The sequence below is a fragment of the Topomyia yanbarensis genome, chromosome 2, assembly GCF_030247195.1.
Source record: "Topomyia yanbarensis strain Yona2022 chromosome 2, ASM3024719v1, whole genome shotgun sequence".
Classification (NCBI taxonomy): domain Eukaryota; kingdom Metazoa; phylum Arthropoda; class Insecta; order Diptera; family Culicidae; genus Topomyia; species Topomyia yanbarensis.
Window position 1 is genome coordinate 61181992 of NC_080671.1, and position 16694 is coordinate 61198685.

Here is a 16694-nt window from a genome sequence, read left to right on the forward strand (position 1 = left end):
CATAGGCTTTTACGACTTATCGATTTCACTGCACTGATCCACAAAACCTCTATATTAAAATGCATTGCAGAAGTGTTACGTGCGTGCGCAAGTTACAAAATATTTTAAGTTCTTCAAATTAAAAAAACCAAGTTAAAAAATAGTGAATGACTGCTTAGCCGAAATAAATCCAGCAAGAATACATTATTTTGAACTTCAGATTTTGAGGTTTTAAAACTTGAGTTTTGTACGAACTGCAAGATGTTCTAGGAAGGAAAAGAAATTATTAATTTTACAAATAATTGGTGACGTATGTACTGATATGTAGTAAAGTTTGTATTATCATTGCACTAAACATATTCCTGCAGCTAGACTTTCAAAACATGAAACTTCATGACGTGTGAGGGTTGAGTTTACAACGAATTTTGTGTCATAAGCGTGTTATTTTCTGTATAACACGTATAAATATTACCAATCATTCAATGACTTATCACTTCAATGAGCCTAAAATTATTGTTATTGTTGAATATTACCACAACTCAAAATCTCTTACAGTTCTTCATTTTATTTTTTTAACCCTTTCATGCCCAACTTTTTTCTAGTGCATGCAGGGTTTCAAAACCATTTTTTCTTGAAAACTGTGGTGTCAAGAAACACGAAAAGTCTTTTTTCATAAAGATAGGTGCTTTCCTCGCAGTTCTAGAAGCTGCTCAATTTTTATCTTCCAATGGTCAATACAATTCTCCTAAAATATTTACAATAGTCCAATTGCGTGGAAAATGTAGCCAAAGACAGTCTAAATTGATAAGTTTTATCAATTTTCAATAATATTGCAACATAACGAAGATATATGAAAAATTCATTTTCCGTCGTCAACGTAAACTGTTCCTGGCAGTACTGCTCCATCGAAATCCAATCAGACTAATTGCAATAACTTCAGTTCTTCATTTTTCTAAAGACGAGGAAAAAATAAGAAAAAGTTAAAAAAACTCGAAATACGGTCAGAACTATTAGTCGCACTAAAACGGAATGCTCGGACAACCAAAAATACATGCACCTTTAAGTAAACATAATAATATTCCATGTCGATGCGTTATAACCGTATATATTTGGGTTTTACTAAACGTACATTTTATTTTAAAGATGAAATTTGTTTCTCACTCTGACTCGAAAACTGATCTACGGTAAAATTTTTGCACTTCAATTTTGGATTCAGTATACGATTTTACATTGAAAATGACCATCAGCTTATTGAGTTCAAAAATGCTGTAAACTAGTGTTATCTTTCGGCATCAATCTTTACATGTGTACGAAACCAGAAATACCACAGTCTAGATTCCTCTCGGCAACAGCATTTGACATGGAAGCTGCCACTAATCCTGATGTATTTAGTGAGATGCGAGGACATTTTTTACGAAACTAGTTTACCTTAAATTCGGGGTATATTTCAGTTTATATGGGGCTTCATTTAGTAAATTTTCGATAAGATCAATTCTTCCAAAAAACATCTAAACAAACATCAATTTTATTCTAAATAACTTCTGTCCGTCATAATTGTATTGTGTAATTTATGAAGTGATCTTACAATTGAAAAGGTACAATTTATCAGCTTATTTTTGAATAATTGAAATAATCTTGTGTATCAATAAATTTTGTAATAACGCTAAACATTTTTGTCAATAAAACCATAAAAATCTAAATTTTTTATGTTTGATGGTTAATTTAGACTATTTTCCTTAAACAGGTCGATAGAAGTCACACAATACATATCTTTCCCATACACTTGTTTTTCTTTCTGAATGTTGGAAAGATGAAGGAAATTATTTTGAAATACTTCAAAAATGCTCGAAGAACTTCACAAAAAGCAATGTTTCCCTGTTTAATAGTACAGTAAAATTTAGATTATGAACTTCCAGTTCAAAATCTATGGATAGTCCTGTTCATTCGATACACGCTGATCTATAGGACGATTGTATGTCAAAATGGGAAAAGAACGCTTGTTTTAATATTTTTCTACAAGGATAAGTTATCACTTTCTGATATTGGCAGGAAAAGGTCATCCAAACATTCATAAACATTTATACGGGTAAATGCGAAATATTTCGTAAGAACCCAACCCGACCCGTACCCGGAATAAATATTTTTTAATGTACCCGACCCGACCCGTACCCGGTGATAACAAAACCCGAACCCGCCCCGATTCCTACGGGTACGGGTTCGGGTCGGGTATCGAGTAAAAATACCCGTACCCGCCCATCTCTACTGCTACCTCGTGTGCGCACTACTTTAAGTTTAAGAATATTGAAACTTATAAATGGTATAAAAAAATCAGAGAAGACAATTGATCAGTCTATTCTGTATTAATATCTAAATTATTACGAAGATTGGCTGACTATATTGAAAGTTTTCGCTAAATATGTAAACAAAAGTAGCTCTTACACGTGTCTTAAGTGTGTATTGATGGCAAAATATGCATGACGTGGGTTACTGTGCCCTAATGCATCTTAGCACCTCTATTCATCCCACCCATTTGAACACATTAGTTAGAGCAGTGTCTGCTATCTCTATTCAACGCATTAGCTCAAATGGTGGGATGAATAATGGTGCATTGTACTCGACTTTTCGCTTCGCTCTAGCTCGAGTATTTTATATTTTCCAAGCTAGATTTTTTTATTGATCTGCTTCTTAAGAACGAAGCAAATATGTTGATACCTATTTAAACGCAATTCAATCAGTGTAAACCGAGTTATCAGCGAAATAGTGACATCGTGACTAATGAGATGAATAGGAGCACGTCTACCCTAATTGTGCTTAAAATTTTTCATGCAAATAAAGCTTCAATTATTAACTTTTGTTCATATCTCCGGCTCGAATTGGTCTAGAAACAGTCGGTGAGATGCATTTTAAAGGAAATTGGTCAAGGAATCTTCAAAAACAATAATTTTTGGTTACAGTGTTGCCAATTATGTAATATTCACAATTTAAAGCTTAAACTTTATTTTCTCGCAATAAACATATTGTTATTTTGAAATTTTTTATGCCATGGTTTTTCTCATTCACTTTTACACATAAAAACTGCTAAAACTTCAATATAACTTGAATATATCTCAAGGTAGCTAAAACTCTTAGTTTCTCATCACGTCTTTCACTATATCTCAGTAATCAAGCAGAATTTCAAAATTCTGAAAATGCCACTTTGAAGACAACTAACGTAGCATATCTAACTTAGTTTACCCCAAAAGGGCCATGGTCATAAAATAGCACGACGCCCAAGTAACATAACTAAATAAAACTGAGGACATTGTTGGGTACGAGGAACGGAGACGACGGAACGATTGGTTTGACGAGGAGTGTAGAGCGGTTTTGGAGGAGTAGAATGCAGCGCGAGCGGTCATGCTGCAGCATTGAACCCGACAGAATGTGGAATGATACAAACAGAAGCGGAGGCAGCAGACACGCCTCTTCCAGGAGAAAAAACGCCGCCTAGAAGAAGCGGAGTGCGAGGAAATGGAACTGCCGTGCCGTTCTCAAGACACACGGAAGTTCTACCATAAGTTCAACGCATCCCGCAAAGGCTTCGTGCCGCAAGCCGAAATATGTAGGGATAAGGACGTCAGCAGGCGGACAACCGTGAGGTGATAGAAAGGTGGAAGCAGCACTTCGACGAGCACCTGAACGGCGAGGAGTATGTAGGTACAGATGACCAAGGCAACGGAGGATTTGACTACATCAGTGCAGTTGAGAACGGGAATGAACCAGGGACGTTGAGGGAAGTTAAGGATGCCATCCAACAGCTCAAGAACAACAAAGCAGCTGGCATAGATGCTATCGCAGCAGAACTCATCAAGTTGGGCCCGGAAAAGTTGGCCACTTGTCTGCACCGGTTAGTAGTCAGGATCTTGGAAACCGAACAGCTACCGGAGGAGTGGAAAGAAGGGGTGATCTGCCCCATTCACAAGAAAGGCGACCATTTGGAGTGTGAGAACTTCTGAGCGATCACCATTTTGAATGCCGCCAACAAAGTGCTATCCCAGATCATCTTCCGTCGTCTATCACCTAAAGTAAATGAGTTCGTGGGAAGTTATCAAGCCGGCTTCATCGATGGCCGGTCGACAACGCATCAGATCTTCACCGTACGGCAAATCCTCCAGAAATGCCGTGAATACCAGGTTCCAACGCATCACCTGTTCATCGACTTCAATGCGGCATACGACAGTATCGACCGCGTAGAGCTTTGGAAAATCATGGACGAAAACAGCTTTCCCGGGAAGCTGACTTGACTGATCAAAGCAACGATGGACGGTGTACAAAACAGCGTAAGGATTTCGGGTGAACTTTCCAGTCCATTCGAATCTCGACGGCGACAAGGTGATGGACTCTCGTGTATACTATTCAACATCGCTCTGGAAGGTGTGATGCGACGAGCCGGGCTCAACAGCCGAGACACGATCTTCACGAAATCCGGCCAATTTGTATGCTTCGCGGACGACATGGACATTATCGCCTGAACATTTGGAACGGTGGCAGACCTGTACACCCGCCTGAAACGCGAAGCAGTGAAGGTCGGACTGGTGGTAAATGCGTCGAAAACAAAGTATATGCTGATAGGCGGAACCGAAAACGACAGGATCCGGCTAGGAAACAGCGTTACGATCGACGGGGATACCTTCGAGGTAGTGGAGGATTTTGTCTTTTATAATATTGTATTGATAATTGGCGGAGTTATGGCTTTCACCCGAAACCTTTTTGCCTTTCTCATATAAAGAAAGGTTATGCAATGCTTGTAAAAATCGACTTTTTAACCAAGGCCAGGAGGGCCGAGTGTCATATACCATTCGATTCAGTTTGTCGAGATTGGAAAATGTCTGTGTTTGAATGTATGTGTGTGTCATTTAAACTCACACAATTTTCTCAGAGTTGACTGAACCAATTTGCACAAACTTAGTTTCAGATGAAAGGTATAACGCTGCCATAAGCTCCTATTGAATTTTTTGTTGATCCGACTTCCCGTTCTGGAGTTGCGGGATGAAGAGTGCGGTCACACTGCAAATTCCCATATAAACTGGTACCAACATGAAGTCCAAATGATGTAATACATATTAAAATGGGTGCAACATAACATGGATTTACGGGTCTAGATCAATAATGATCAATCTAAGTAGCTTTGACCACATTGGCCACCTATGATAGTTCATGATGCCTTGGGGAAAATCGCCAAGTTCCTAAGCTAACATCACACCCATTCGATCCCCAGCGAATTCTTGACCGATTTTTACAAACTTGATTTCAAATAAAAGACACAGTAATCCCAATAACTGCTATTGAATTTCATGCGGTTCTGACTTTTGGCTCCGGAGTTACAGGGTGGTTAGTAAGGACACATTGGAATTTCTCATATAAGCCGTTAAAATCGTAATACCTCATAGGCTAAAAACCTATTGAAATGGTCACCAAATAACTTCGATTCGAACGTCCAGATCACTGTTTGCCAATCAAACATTCTTTAAATATATTATCCACTATCGACAAATCCGGAAGTCCTGGATTCCGGGCATATTCCAGAACTAAAGCTACTTCGGTGATGACTGAATCAATTTTTGCTAATCTAGTCTCAATTGGAAAGTATAATATGTTGAACCCCACATCCACCTCTCACCCTCTTTCTCCTCTCCACCCCCTCCCACTCTCTCATAGATAATGTTATATTAAACGTAACCAGCTACTAAATTTTAATCATAGTTTTGATAAATGAGAAAGGCACAATTGCACCGCTAAGCGGATCAGAACAGGTTTTTATTAAGAGGCTTGCGGTGAACACGATTTAAGACCGATGGATCATGTAAAATCCCAAAGCTCAAAAAATTCCATTAGAAAAGTACGAAGGGTACGAGAAAATTTGATTACGATCAGTCTAAAAAAATTGAAGAAAATTCGTTGAGTGCATTTTCGGCAATCGTGATCACGGGAAACCCATTTTTGGAAAAACGACATTTCGAGATAAACGAGTTTAAAATTCCAAGTTACCACTGCTCTTGTCATGCGAAGCGTGCTTCGAAACGCTGTATTGCGATTTATGCTCAGATTTTTATGAAAATTTGGCAAAATATTCTCAAGGAGGTTGTACTTTCCGATAAAGCAATAATTTTTTTTCGATTTTCTTGAAAAATTAAAATGTATGTAACCCCTTAAATTCCAACCATTTTAAGCAGTTTTATTTTCAAAGACTTTCACCCCACTCTCCAATCTAGTAGGCATCTTATATTTGGACAAACTCCATCTCACATACGCTCAAATGAACGTTGAAAGTTTCATCGAAATTATTGCACATCAATACGACCACTCGAGCAAAGCTTGGGTATCCGCTTGTGAAAAACTGCTTCTTAAGCTTTTGACCTTTGAAAGTTTTCCTTCTTCATTTGGTGTCCTTTTTGTGTGACACCCGTTGTCAATTGATATTTTCTGGCGTTCTTTTAAAGCGATTGGAAATCGCCCTTGTGACTTTCTAGCATAGCGTACTAGATATGGTCGCTTCGGATTTTGCGGGAAAAATTATTGCAATGTTTTCCATTCTGAACATTTTTTAAATCATTAACGCGTAGTTCTGATAATTTCCAAAATGTTCTGTAGATTGAAACCGAAGTTTTGCGTTAATGTGTATTTCAGATCGGGTTTATAACATAAACATTTTTTTTTCGAATCAGATCGGGTTTCATGGCCTTGGACTCGAATTTCAAGCATGCCTGCCCATCCCTATGTAGAGTGTGCTGTGGAACGTGTTCCACAGGAAAAAAAAGGATATTCGAAACCACGCTCATTCTAGTTTTCAGCCAGTCACTTTCTCTGAACTACTATTGGAGCAGCTGGTAAAACAATCAAGAGGGTTCATAGATTCGTTTATGCAGATAGTTTTCTTCTGGTAGGAAAAGTTTCTCCAAACTCAACGGCGTTTTATTTTTGTTGAAAAAGGATACTTTTCTTCCTAAGCGGTTATACGACTCAGATCCGGCGCTTGGACTAACTATTCCACCACACCAATATCAATTTTCAAACTGTACGCACATTCTTCTAAACTTATAACATATTATCAGCGGTTGTCGATTCCTGTGGACTTGATTTCGCCGATTATTTTATTAATCCGACAAAAAATTGTCTATTATTGCAATCAATTACTCGAGTGTCGTAAACGTGGCAATGCGATATTATGTGCTGCAGGCACTGACATAAGTAGATATAAGGTGTACATATGCTATTTAAATGCAATGACATTTTTTTTTTAAATGTAGAAAATATGTTGATCTTGAATTTAAATCTAAATCTAGCTCATTTAGAAAAGGGCACTTAATCCTGGCGATAGTGGCGCTCCTAGTGATATGGAATAGGGTGTCAATAAGTTATATGAAGAAAAAATCTCGAAACCTACAGCCCCTAGTGCCGATTCAAAGTAAGAAAAAATTGCACTAGCCAAATTCGAGCCAAATCGGTTAACCCTCCATCCAAAGAGCTTAAAGTTTGTATGCAATTTTTGGTTAAAATGTATGGCGAAACCCTCGCAGTTCGCCAAGCCGCAGCTAGAGGTCACTGTAAACATCCTAATACGGACCTAGGAAGGAGTTAAACTTTTCAAGATATGCCAAACAACTTTGTCGAAGACGGCAAGACAGTCCAACCAACCGCTAAATAGTTGTTAACGTTTAAAGTTTCATACAGCTGCTTAACATTCGCAAAGGGCGTACTCCGCTTATCATGTATGTGAACCACGTGCAAGGGCAGGAAAAACGCATATATCTCTGAAACGACGAAAGACAGAAAGTTATAATGATTCACAAAGTTGTAAATGGAATGGAATAAATGGACTTTCAGTTTTCACTTGAAAGTTTAAGAATTCTCCCGCATAATGGCGGTATGAGCCAAACTATTTAAAAGGGAGTACTCCTATATAAGAACGGTAAGAGAAGTGCAATCTGATGTTCTACGAAGTTGTAAAGTAAAAAAAGTTGAAAGATTTTATTGAAGGCAGAAGTCGCTAACAAATCTTTGACGAGTTACCCAAGAAGCCACAAACAACAGAACGAAACGAATTTTATGGCTTCTTGGGGATAAAAGTGAGCAATGTATGTACCATGTCAAATTGTATATTTAATTTCCCGAGAAATATTTTATTCGATGTTAATAAACATCTAAATATGATAAGGAAATCCCATTTGATATAATAAGTTTTTTTTCTCATCACTAACACGAGGTGAATTTCCATAACATGTAGAAAATGTACTTATGCATTGCCAACATTTGTATTTTTATCGCATAATATTTATAGGAAACCAAGGGCAGTAAATTATTAAACTAAGAAAAAAAATTAACTTTTGGTATAATTTGAATTAACACTCATGACTGCTATGTAGTTTTACCGATTTCAATGAACAACACTTAATTTCATTTGTAATCGATTAAACTTCAATGAATTAAAAACATCGTTTTTCTATCAGCAATTCTCAGTCAAATTGTAAAAAATCCAAAAAAAATTAGGAAACGATTATTCCTTTTATATAAATGTGAAAATAACGATCAAGTTGTAATAGTAACTAAAAATATTATATGAACAATCGATGGGTAATTTAATTAACAACAACTTTAAATAAAGTTTGTCAAAATCGGCTAAGTAGAACTGAAGAGGGGGGCTCGGTAAAGGCTGGGTAATGCGTAAGACAGAGCCTCTTCCTAACAACTCCTATCCCTACCTCCCCGTGGTACTGGCCGGGAACTACGAGCAACCTTAGGGAAGATCGGGTAACCAACCCCGGTGGGAACTTTGTTCGTAGGCTGACAGGGAAGGGGGGGGGGGGGGGGGTTTGCTGCTGCAAGCCTGAGCGTTTGATCTCCAGGAGGAGCTTCTCAAAACAGCGTCTGTTCCCCATGTTAGCGGCGGCTGCTCATTGTCCGAGTGCCAGTGAGGGACTCTAAGCTCAACTGAGCACTATGGTCCTCCGGAAAGTTAGGGGTTTGGTGTCAGGCCCTGGGAGCCAGTCGTAAAAAACCAATTGCAGCGAAAAGTCAACAAGATAAGAATGCGAACCGATACCAATGGCGACGACCACTGCGACGAAAAGGGACTAGCGATTGGAAGCTCGGAATGTGGAACTGCAGATCTCTCAACTCCATCGGGAGCACCCGCGTACTGGTACCGATGTTCTCAAGGACCGCGGGTTCGGAATCGTAGCGCTGCAGGAGGTGTGTTGGACAGGATCCATGGTGCGAACGTTTAGAGGTAATCATACCATCTACCAGAGCTGCGGCAACACACATGAGTTAGGGACAGCTTTTATTGTGATGGGCGATATGCAAAGGCGCGTGATCGGTTGGTGGCCGATCGACGAAAGAATGTGCAGGTTGAGGATCAAGGGCCGTTTCTTCAACATCAGCATAATAAACGTGCACAGCCCTCACTCCGGAAGCACCGATGATGACAAAGACGGTTTCTACGCACAGCTCGAACGATAATACGACCGCTGCCCAAGCCACGACGTCAAGATCATCATTGGGGACTTAAACGTTCAGGTAGGCCAGGATGAGGAATTCAGACCGACGATTGGAAAGTTCAGCGCTCACCAGCTAACGAATGAGAACGGCCTTCGACTCGTTGATTTTGTCGCCTCCAAGAACATGGCCATTCGTAGCATCTTCTTCCAGCACAGCCTCCCTTATCGTTACACCTGGAGATCACCGCTACAGACGGAATCACAAATCGACCACGTCCTGAGCGATGGACGGCACCTCTCCGACATTATCGACATCAGAACCTATCGTGGCGCTAACATCGACTCTGACCACTACCTGATGGTGGTTAAATTGCGCCCAAAACTATCCGTCATTAATCATGTACGGTACCGACGGCCGCCTCGGTACGATCTGGAGCGACTGAAGCAACCAGAGGCAGCGTTACCGGACGAGAGAGAGCTCGACGTGGCCCCTCTAGAGGACTGCTGGAGAACAGTAAAAGCAGCCATCAACAGCGTAGCTAAGGACATTGTCGGGTACGAGGAACGGAGACGACGGAACGTTTGGTTCGACGAGGAGTGAAGAGCGGTTTTGGAGGAGAAGAATGCAGCGCGAGCGGTCATACTGCAGCATGGAACCCGACAGAATGTCGAACGATACAAACAGAAGCGGAGGCAGCAGACACGCCTCTTCCAGGAGGAAAAACGCCACCTGGAAGAAGCGGAGTGCGAGGAAATGGAACTGCTGTGCCGTTCTCAAGAGACACGGAAGTTCTACCAGAAGCTCAACGCATCCCGCAAAGGCTTCGTGCCGCAAGCCGAAATATGTAGGGATAAGGACGGAAACCTGCTGACGGACAAACGTGAGGTGATCGAAAGGTGGAAGCAGCAGCACTTCGACGAGCACCTGAACGGCGAGGAGAATGTCGGTACAGATGACCAAGGTAACGGAGGATTTGACTACGTTAGTGCAGTTGAGGACGGGAATGAACTAACTGCCACGTTGAGGGAAGTTAAGGATGCCATCCAACAGCTCAAGAACAATAAAGCAGCTGGCAAATATGGTATTGCAGTAGAACTCATCAAGTTGGGCCCGGAAAAGTTGGCCACTTGTCTGCACCGGTTAATAGTCGGGATCTGGGAAACTGAACAGCTACCGGAGGAGTGGAGAGAAGGGGTGATCTGCTCCATTCACAAGAAAGGCGACCAAAGTGCCGTGAATACCAGGTCCCAACGCATCACCTGTTCATCGACTTCAAGGCGGCATACGACAGTATCGACCGCGTAGAGCTTTGGAAAATCATGGACGAAAACAGCTTTCCCGGGAAGCAGACTCGATTGATCAAAGCAACGATGGACGGTGTACAAAACAGCGTAAGGATATCGGGTGAACTTTCCAGTCCATTCGAATCTCGAAGGGGAATGAGACAAGGTGATGGACTCTCGTGTCTACTATTCAACATCGCTCTGGAAGGTGTGATGCGACGAGCCGGGCTCAACCGCCGGGGCACGATCTTCACGAAATCCGGCCATTTTGTATGCTTCGCGGACGACATGGACATTATCGCCCGAACATTTGGAACGGTGACAGACCTGTACACCCACCTGAAACGCGAAGCAGCGAAGGTCGGACTGGTGGTAAATGCGTCCAAAACAAAGTATATGCTGGTAGGCGGAACCGAAAACGACAGGATCCGGCTAGGAAACAGCGTTGCGATCGACGGGGATACCTTCGAGATAGTGGAGGATTTTGTCTACCTAGGATCCTTATTAACGGCAGACAATAACGTTAGCCGTGAAATCCGAAGATGCATCATCAGTGAAAGTCGGGCCTACTATGGGCTCCAGAAGAAACTGCGGTCAAGAAAGATTCACCCCGCACCAAATGCACCATGCATAAAACGCGTATAAGACCGGTGGTTATGTACGGGCACGAGACTTGGACTATGCTCGAGGAGGACCTGCAAGCGCTAGGAGTTTTCGAGCGACGGGTGCTAAGGACTATCTTCGGCGGTGTGCAGGAGAACGGTGTGTGGTGGCGAAGGATGAACCACGAGCTTGCTGCACTCTATGGCGAACCCAGTATCCAAAAGGTGGCCAAAGCTGGAAGGATATGGTGGGCAGGCATGTTGCAAGAATGCCGGACAACAATCCTGCAAAGATGGTGTTCGCTAATGATCCGGTTGGTACAAGAAGGCGATGAGCGCAGAGAGCACGATGGGCGGACCAGGTGGAACGTGATTTGGCGAGTGTTGGGCGTAACCGACGTTGGAGAGCTGCAGCTACAAATCGAGTATTGTGGAGGCAAATTGTTGATTCAGTGTTATCATGAAATTGATATTGAACTAAATAAATGAAATGAGAACTGAAGATCTTTGCAAAGAAGTGGAAACACATTTTTAAAAATACGAGAATTGATTACTCCGCGATATTGAAAAATCAGTATCATATAAAAAATTTAGGACCGATTTTTTCCATTTTAGCGAGACATTTTACTTCAGAAATCATAGAAAAATGCATACACTAAACTAGTGAAATCGAAGATTTGCAACAAACTCCATTTTACCCCAAATCAACTACTCGCAACACCACTGACTGTAGCTGAATATTTATGCATGGTCACCAGCATCGTTGTCGAGTAGATCAAGTTACATTATTCGTAACAGAGCAGAAAAGTTTTATGATTCAAGCCTCATTGGCATTTAGTGGACAATAAACACAATTGTCATGAAATATAGGATTCATTTACTGCTCTCATCAATTAGTAGGATCTATTAAACTATTTTTATAGTTGCGGAAATGATGACAGATTGTAGGTAATCTATTTTAATGTACTCGCATACTAGAGAGATTTAAATATGAAATACACATTTCATAAATTTTAACGCTTATATGTTAAAAGTGTGATAAGTCTGTGGGTCACTTGTCACTTGGTTCATAATAATAAGTAAAACGAGTACATCTAGACGAATCGACTAAAAAGTGCAGTGATCACATTTCAATGAAGTATAGATACATATCCCAATTCGGTGTGCGCAAAATTCCTTACAATTTCAGGTGGGGCTGCAAAGTCGACAAAAGCATCAAGTACCACATTCAAATAATGACGGAAGAAGAAACCCAGAGGGAAGGACACCGAATGAACGATTTGTTTTCACTGCCATCATTTGCAGCCATAACTCCTTGCGGTAGGTCATGGCACTGGGCCGTCCATAGTCAGGGAAGACATTAGAAACTCGCATAAATTACTCGGTTTCGAAGGAAAATAGCCACATAAACCCGAAACTCACCAGTTCACTTTCGTATTCCGTTTCCCCGTCGCTGAACCGTAAATTCTACACTATAGGGCAAAATTATTGTCAACCTTAATTACCTTCTTCCTTTGGTTTTTCAGATGCAAAATCGCCCTCCGCTGGGGATGATAGAGGGAGGCAGGCCGGTACAGAAGTCCCATGAAGAAGCTGAGCGAAACCAGCCCGGTGACGGCTTGCAAGCCCAGGCGCCAGCCCATTTTCCTGTTGAGAGGGAGGACGGTCGGAAAGTTAGTGATCCGATAATGCTGTAGTGCCATATAAAAAGGAGTGTGCATTAACGCAAATAGCATGAATATCGCCTTCGATAGCTGGGAACGGGGAAAAGTTTTACAAGCTGAGCTTTACCGAGGCTGGATATAGGAAAGCGGTGGAAAAGTTTCCACCGTTGCGTTGGCTACACATTTCCGTTCCTCACAGTGACCGCACAATGGAATTGATGTCGTTTCAATATTTCGCTTTTATCCATGCCCCAGTCTAGGCGTCACCTACACGGGCAGGGCATAAATTTGGGCAGGCAAATCGCGGGAACATGTAGCAATGGGCGGTTGCCAGCAGCAAGCATGTTTCGAAGCCATGCATTACATACCGAGACTACGCGGCAACATATAGTTACGGTAAGCACGGCCACGGGTCCGGAAGCGTGATAAAATATAACAACAAAATACGTGTCCCTCACAGAGAGTAGCTAGATACCCCTTTGAAGGCAGTGACAATACTTACCCCACTCCTTCCTTCAGTATCACAGAGAACAGTGCCACGCCGACACCTTCGCCCGACATCGTAATCATTTCGACAAATTGCCTCCGCCGTTTGAAATAATGGCCCAGCATTACGGCAGCCGACTCACGAACCATGGCTGCACCGACGCCAACTATCACTCCTTTAGTGGATGGGCGGTGAAAATAGGATCAGAACAGTTGTTGGCCGAATGTTCGCAGTGTAGGTTGGCGATGGTTGAAGCGTGAAAGAAAAGTAGAACAAGAGAAATGTTTCGACGGGTATTATTGTTTGCTGAAAAGATATGCCGGTGCTTTATTCTGGTAGTTTCGTCCTTGCAACTTGTACAAGTCGTACAGCTGGAGAAGCCTTTCGATGGAGAATTTGTCTAACTCTATGGTAATTATCAAAAAATGCCCTTCGTTTCTTTTGCCACGTACAATGCTACAGGGAGAAATAAGCAATGTTCTTGAGTAAACAATTTAAGATCAAATGACGCAGTATGGAATTTAAGATAGTATAAACTATCAGAGTAAATCTAGGTTAATCGCATTTTTCATGGATGAATGCCAACAGGTAAAGCAACAACAGAATGTTGGAGCGGGTGAACAATGAATTGGGGCCAGGCTGGCGACTAAAATAGAAACGAGTGGCTAAGGTGAATACTTCGTAGATTGCAGGCGACATGATCTCGGACTGGCTAACAATCATTGTTTAGACTCAAGCAAATGACATTGGCAGTGTAGGAAAAGGGCTGTTGTGCTGGATGTGGTGATAGGTAGTCCGAAGTGGGGACGCTGTAATGCGTTCCAGGAAACACTAAAATAAATTCCACAACTTAGAATTTGTGATAGAATAATAATTGTCCTAACGTTCCACATTATATTAGGGTGAAGGCTTTCTACTTAGTGTGTAGCCAATTAGTTTCAGATATACCTCAGTAGGTGGTATTCATAGTTCGTAAATTTGTGCTCTATTTTTTGCTTGATTTTGTTTTTGTAAACAAATATTTTTGTTCCGGTGTATTATCCCTAAACATTGCTCGCAAAGAAACTAATGATAAACATTTTGATATTGCTATTTTTCGATAAAAGTTACTATATTTGGAGACTGATATTGGCAATAAGAACATCTACTTCCAGCCGTTCAGGAGTTCGAAACACAGCAGTTCGCACGTTTAGAAGTTCCTCTATAAATAATCCCTTATAACCTTAATCATAATAACCTGAATTTTAAAAATAAATAGCTGTGGACTATGATAAAAATACTGCACATGGCTTTAAAATGAAATTAGAGAAGTTTGAATTGAATCTTGTCATTTGTAGTAGAAGCTACCAACCATCATCTTTATCAGGATTCACAGCAGATCGCCCGGAATTTACGCTGTACGAACAGGAGCAACTTTTGCAATTTGCTATCTGTTTGCAATCCCCATCCCCAAGCGTAATTTGTAAAGTAAGTTTGACATCACTGGTTCAGCGTTCATCAATAGAGTTAAATATTTTTAATAATTTTCGATTGTTTTATGCGCCGGGATTCCTGCAATCGTTATTTGTTTACTCTTTTTCGATAATCGTCGTGTTTTTTCGTTGAAGTTTTCGGGATTTTCAAGTGAATATAATATAGTCTAAGAAATCGTGTTCCGAAATTGTGGATATTTTGTATCTTTTTCTTTGCTTGTTATCATCGTGTACTACCAACTCGCCCGATTTTTCTGTCCAATTCGACAGGTGTCTCTGATCGAATCACCTGTCGTGGATACTGGGAAATTCGTTCCACATGATATGTATCTAGGTGGATTACAATATTAGAGATGTCCTGGGCATCCATACATGCAACTGATTATGGGTGTGTAACGGCTGTGCTGACCTGTTTTCATACGACTACTTCCTAAAAAGGGCGTTCTCAGGTGAGAATTTTGCTTTAAATGATAATCACCTCCCCGAAAACCTCTTGGTTCATAGCATGCCGTTGTTTACAACACATGATTTTTTGCCCGTCTACTACCAGAACTTTTGTGGAATGAGAACACCAACGTAGGCTTTCTTGCTTGCCCTCACTTCCTGAGACATTATCGTACCCACCGAAATCTGGCTACGTGATGATAAGGCAGTGGCTACTGTATTGCCACTAGCAATGTATATTTTTATCGACTGGTTACTGAAAGTACTTCATATTTTTTTTGACCTCAGCAAACGCAAAATGTCGTCTACCGATGTAATCGCAACTCTTCTATCTCTCATCTACGCCGCGGAGCTGGTGTACTCATAGCGACAAAAACATCTAACTGGAACTGTACTAAAATGCACTATACATATAGAATCTATATGGGTCATTCCACGCGAAGTTATCAAGGCACGTGTAATCGCCTTTCACAGATTTGAACCAAATTTGGAGGAATTGTTCATCTATATATAAAACTCCAATTTTTTGTGTCAATTGAACCACCTCTCGGGCCATGGGAGTACCCCCCGATTTGACAAACTGTCAAAACCCTCGATTTTCTGTTGATCATATCTCCGGTTTTATTTACTCTAGAATCAAACCGCAAGATGGTTTTTGAAGAAAATTGTTCAAGGTTTCTAGAATAAATATTAGCAGAAGCTAAAATTGCTGTTCAAATGGAGCTCTGGTGGATTTCATGTTGAAATCAGAACTTAGCTTCGCGCGTCGTGATCGAACAGCATCGAAATGAGCATGCTATCAAATCATAATGCATATTAAACCGAAATATAATCAATGCAATCCTCTGACATATCAACTCGACATCAGTTGATTCAGTTTGTAACGTTACTTCTATTGATAAAAGTCAAGGCAAAGAGATACAGTATGTTTTGTTTCATCGTTACTATTATGCATAGGACATTGTGTAAATGCTTTGAAATAATTCATCTGAACATTCCAACTCGACAATATTTCTCGACAAACATATGATTACGGCCTAAAAGCCAACTGTCAGAATCCACTTTGAATGAAAATTCCGGACAAACCGTTACACGCCAATCACAGATGTTGATAGTAAACGAAAGAGAAAAGTTTTCTCTTTCATAAACTGTTGTGAACTGTGTTCGACTAGTAACGGTTTGTCTGGAATTTCCATTCAAAGTGGATTTTGACAGTTGGCTTTTAGGCCGTAATCATATGTTTGTCGAGATTTCAGTTCGAATTTCTACATATAAACCCCCCCTCACTA

General features: G+C 40.9%; 1 protein-coding gene across 4 annotated transcripts in view; it reads right to left on the minus strand.

Moving 5' to 3' along the window:
* LOC131686191 (monocarboxylate transporter 2-like) overlaps positions 1-16694 on the minus strand; it is a 124588-nt gene that overhangs the window by 15969 nt on the left and 91925 nt on the right. For all 4 annotated transcript variants that reach the window (XM_058970424.1, XM_058970422.1, XM_058970423.1 and 1 more), the window contains exons 7-8: positions 13505-13664; positions 12844-12985 (exon numbers count right to left, since the gene is read on the minus strand). In XM_058970424.1, the coding sequence (XP_058826407.1) occupies positions 12844-12985; positions 13505-13664 (302 nt within the window). The remainder of the gene's footprint in view (positions 1-12843; positions 12986-13504; positions 13665-16694) is intronic.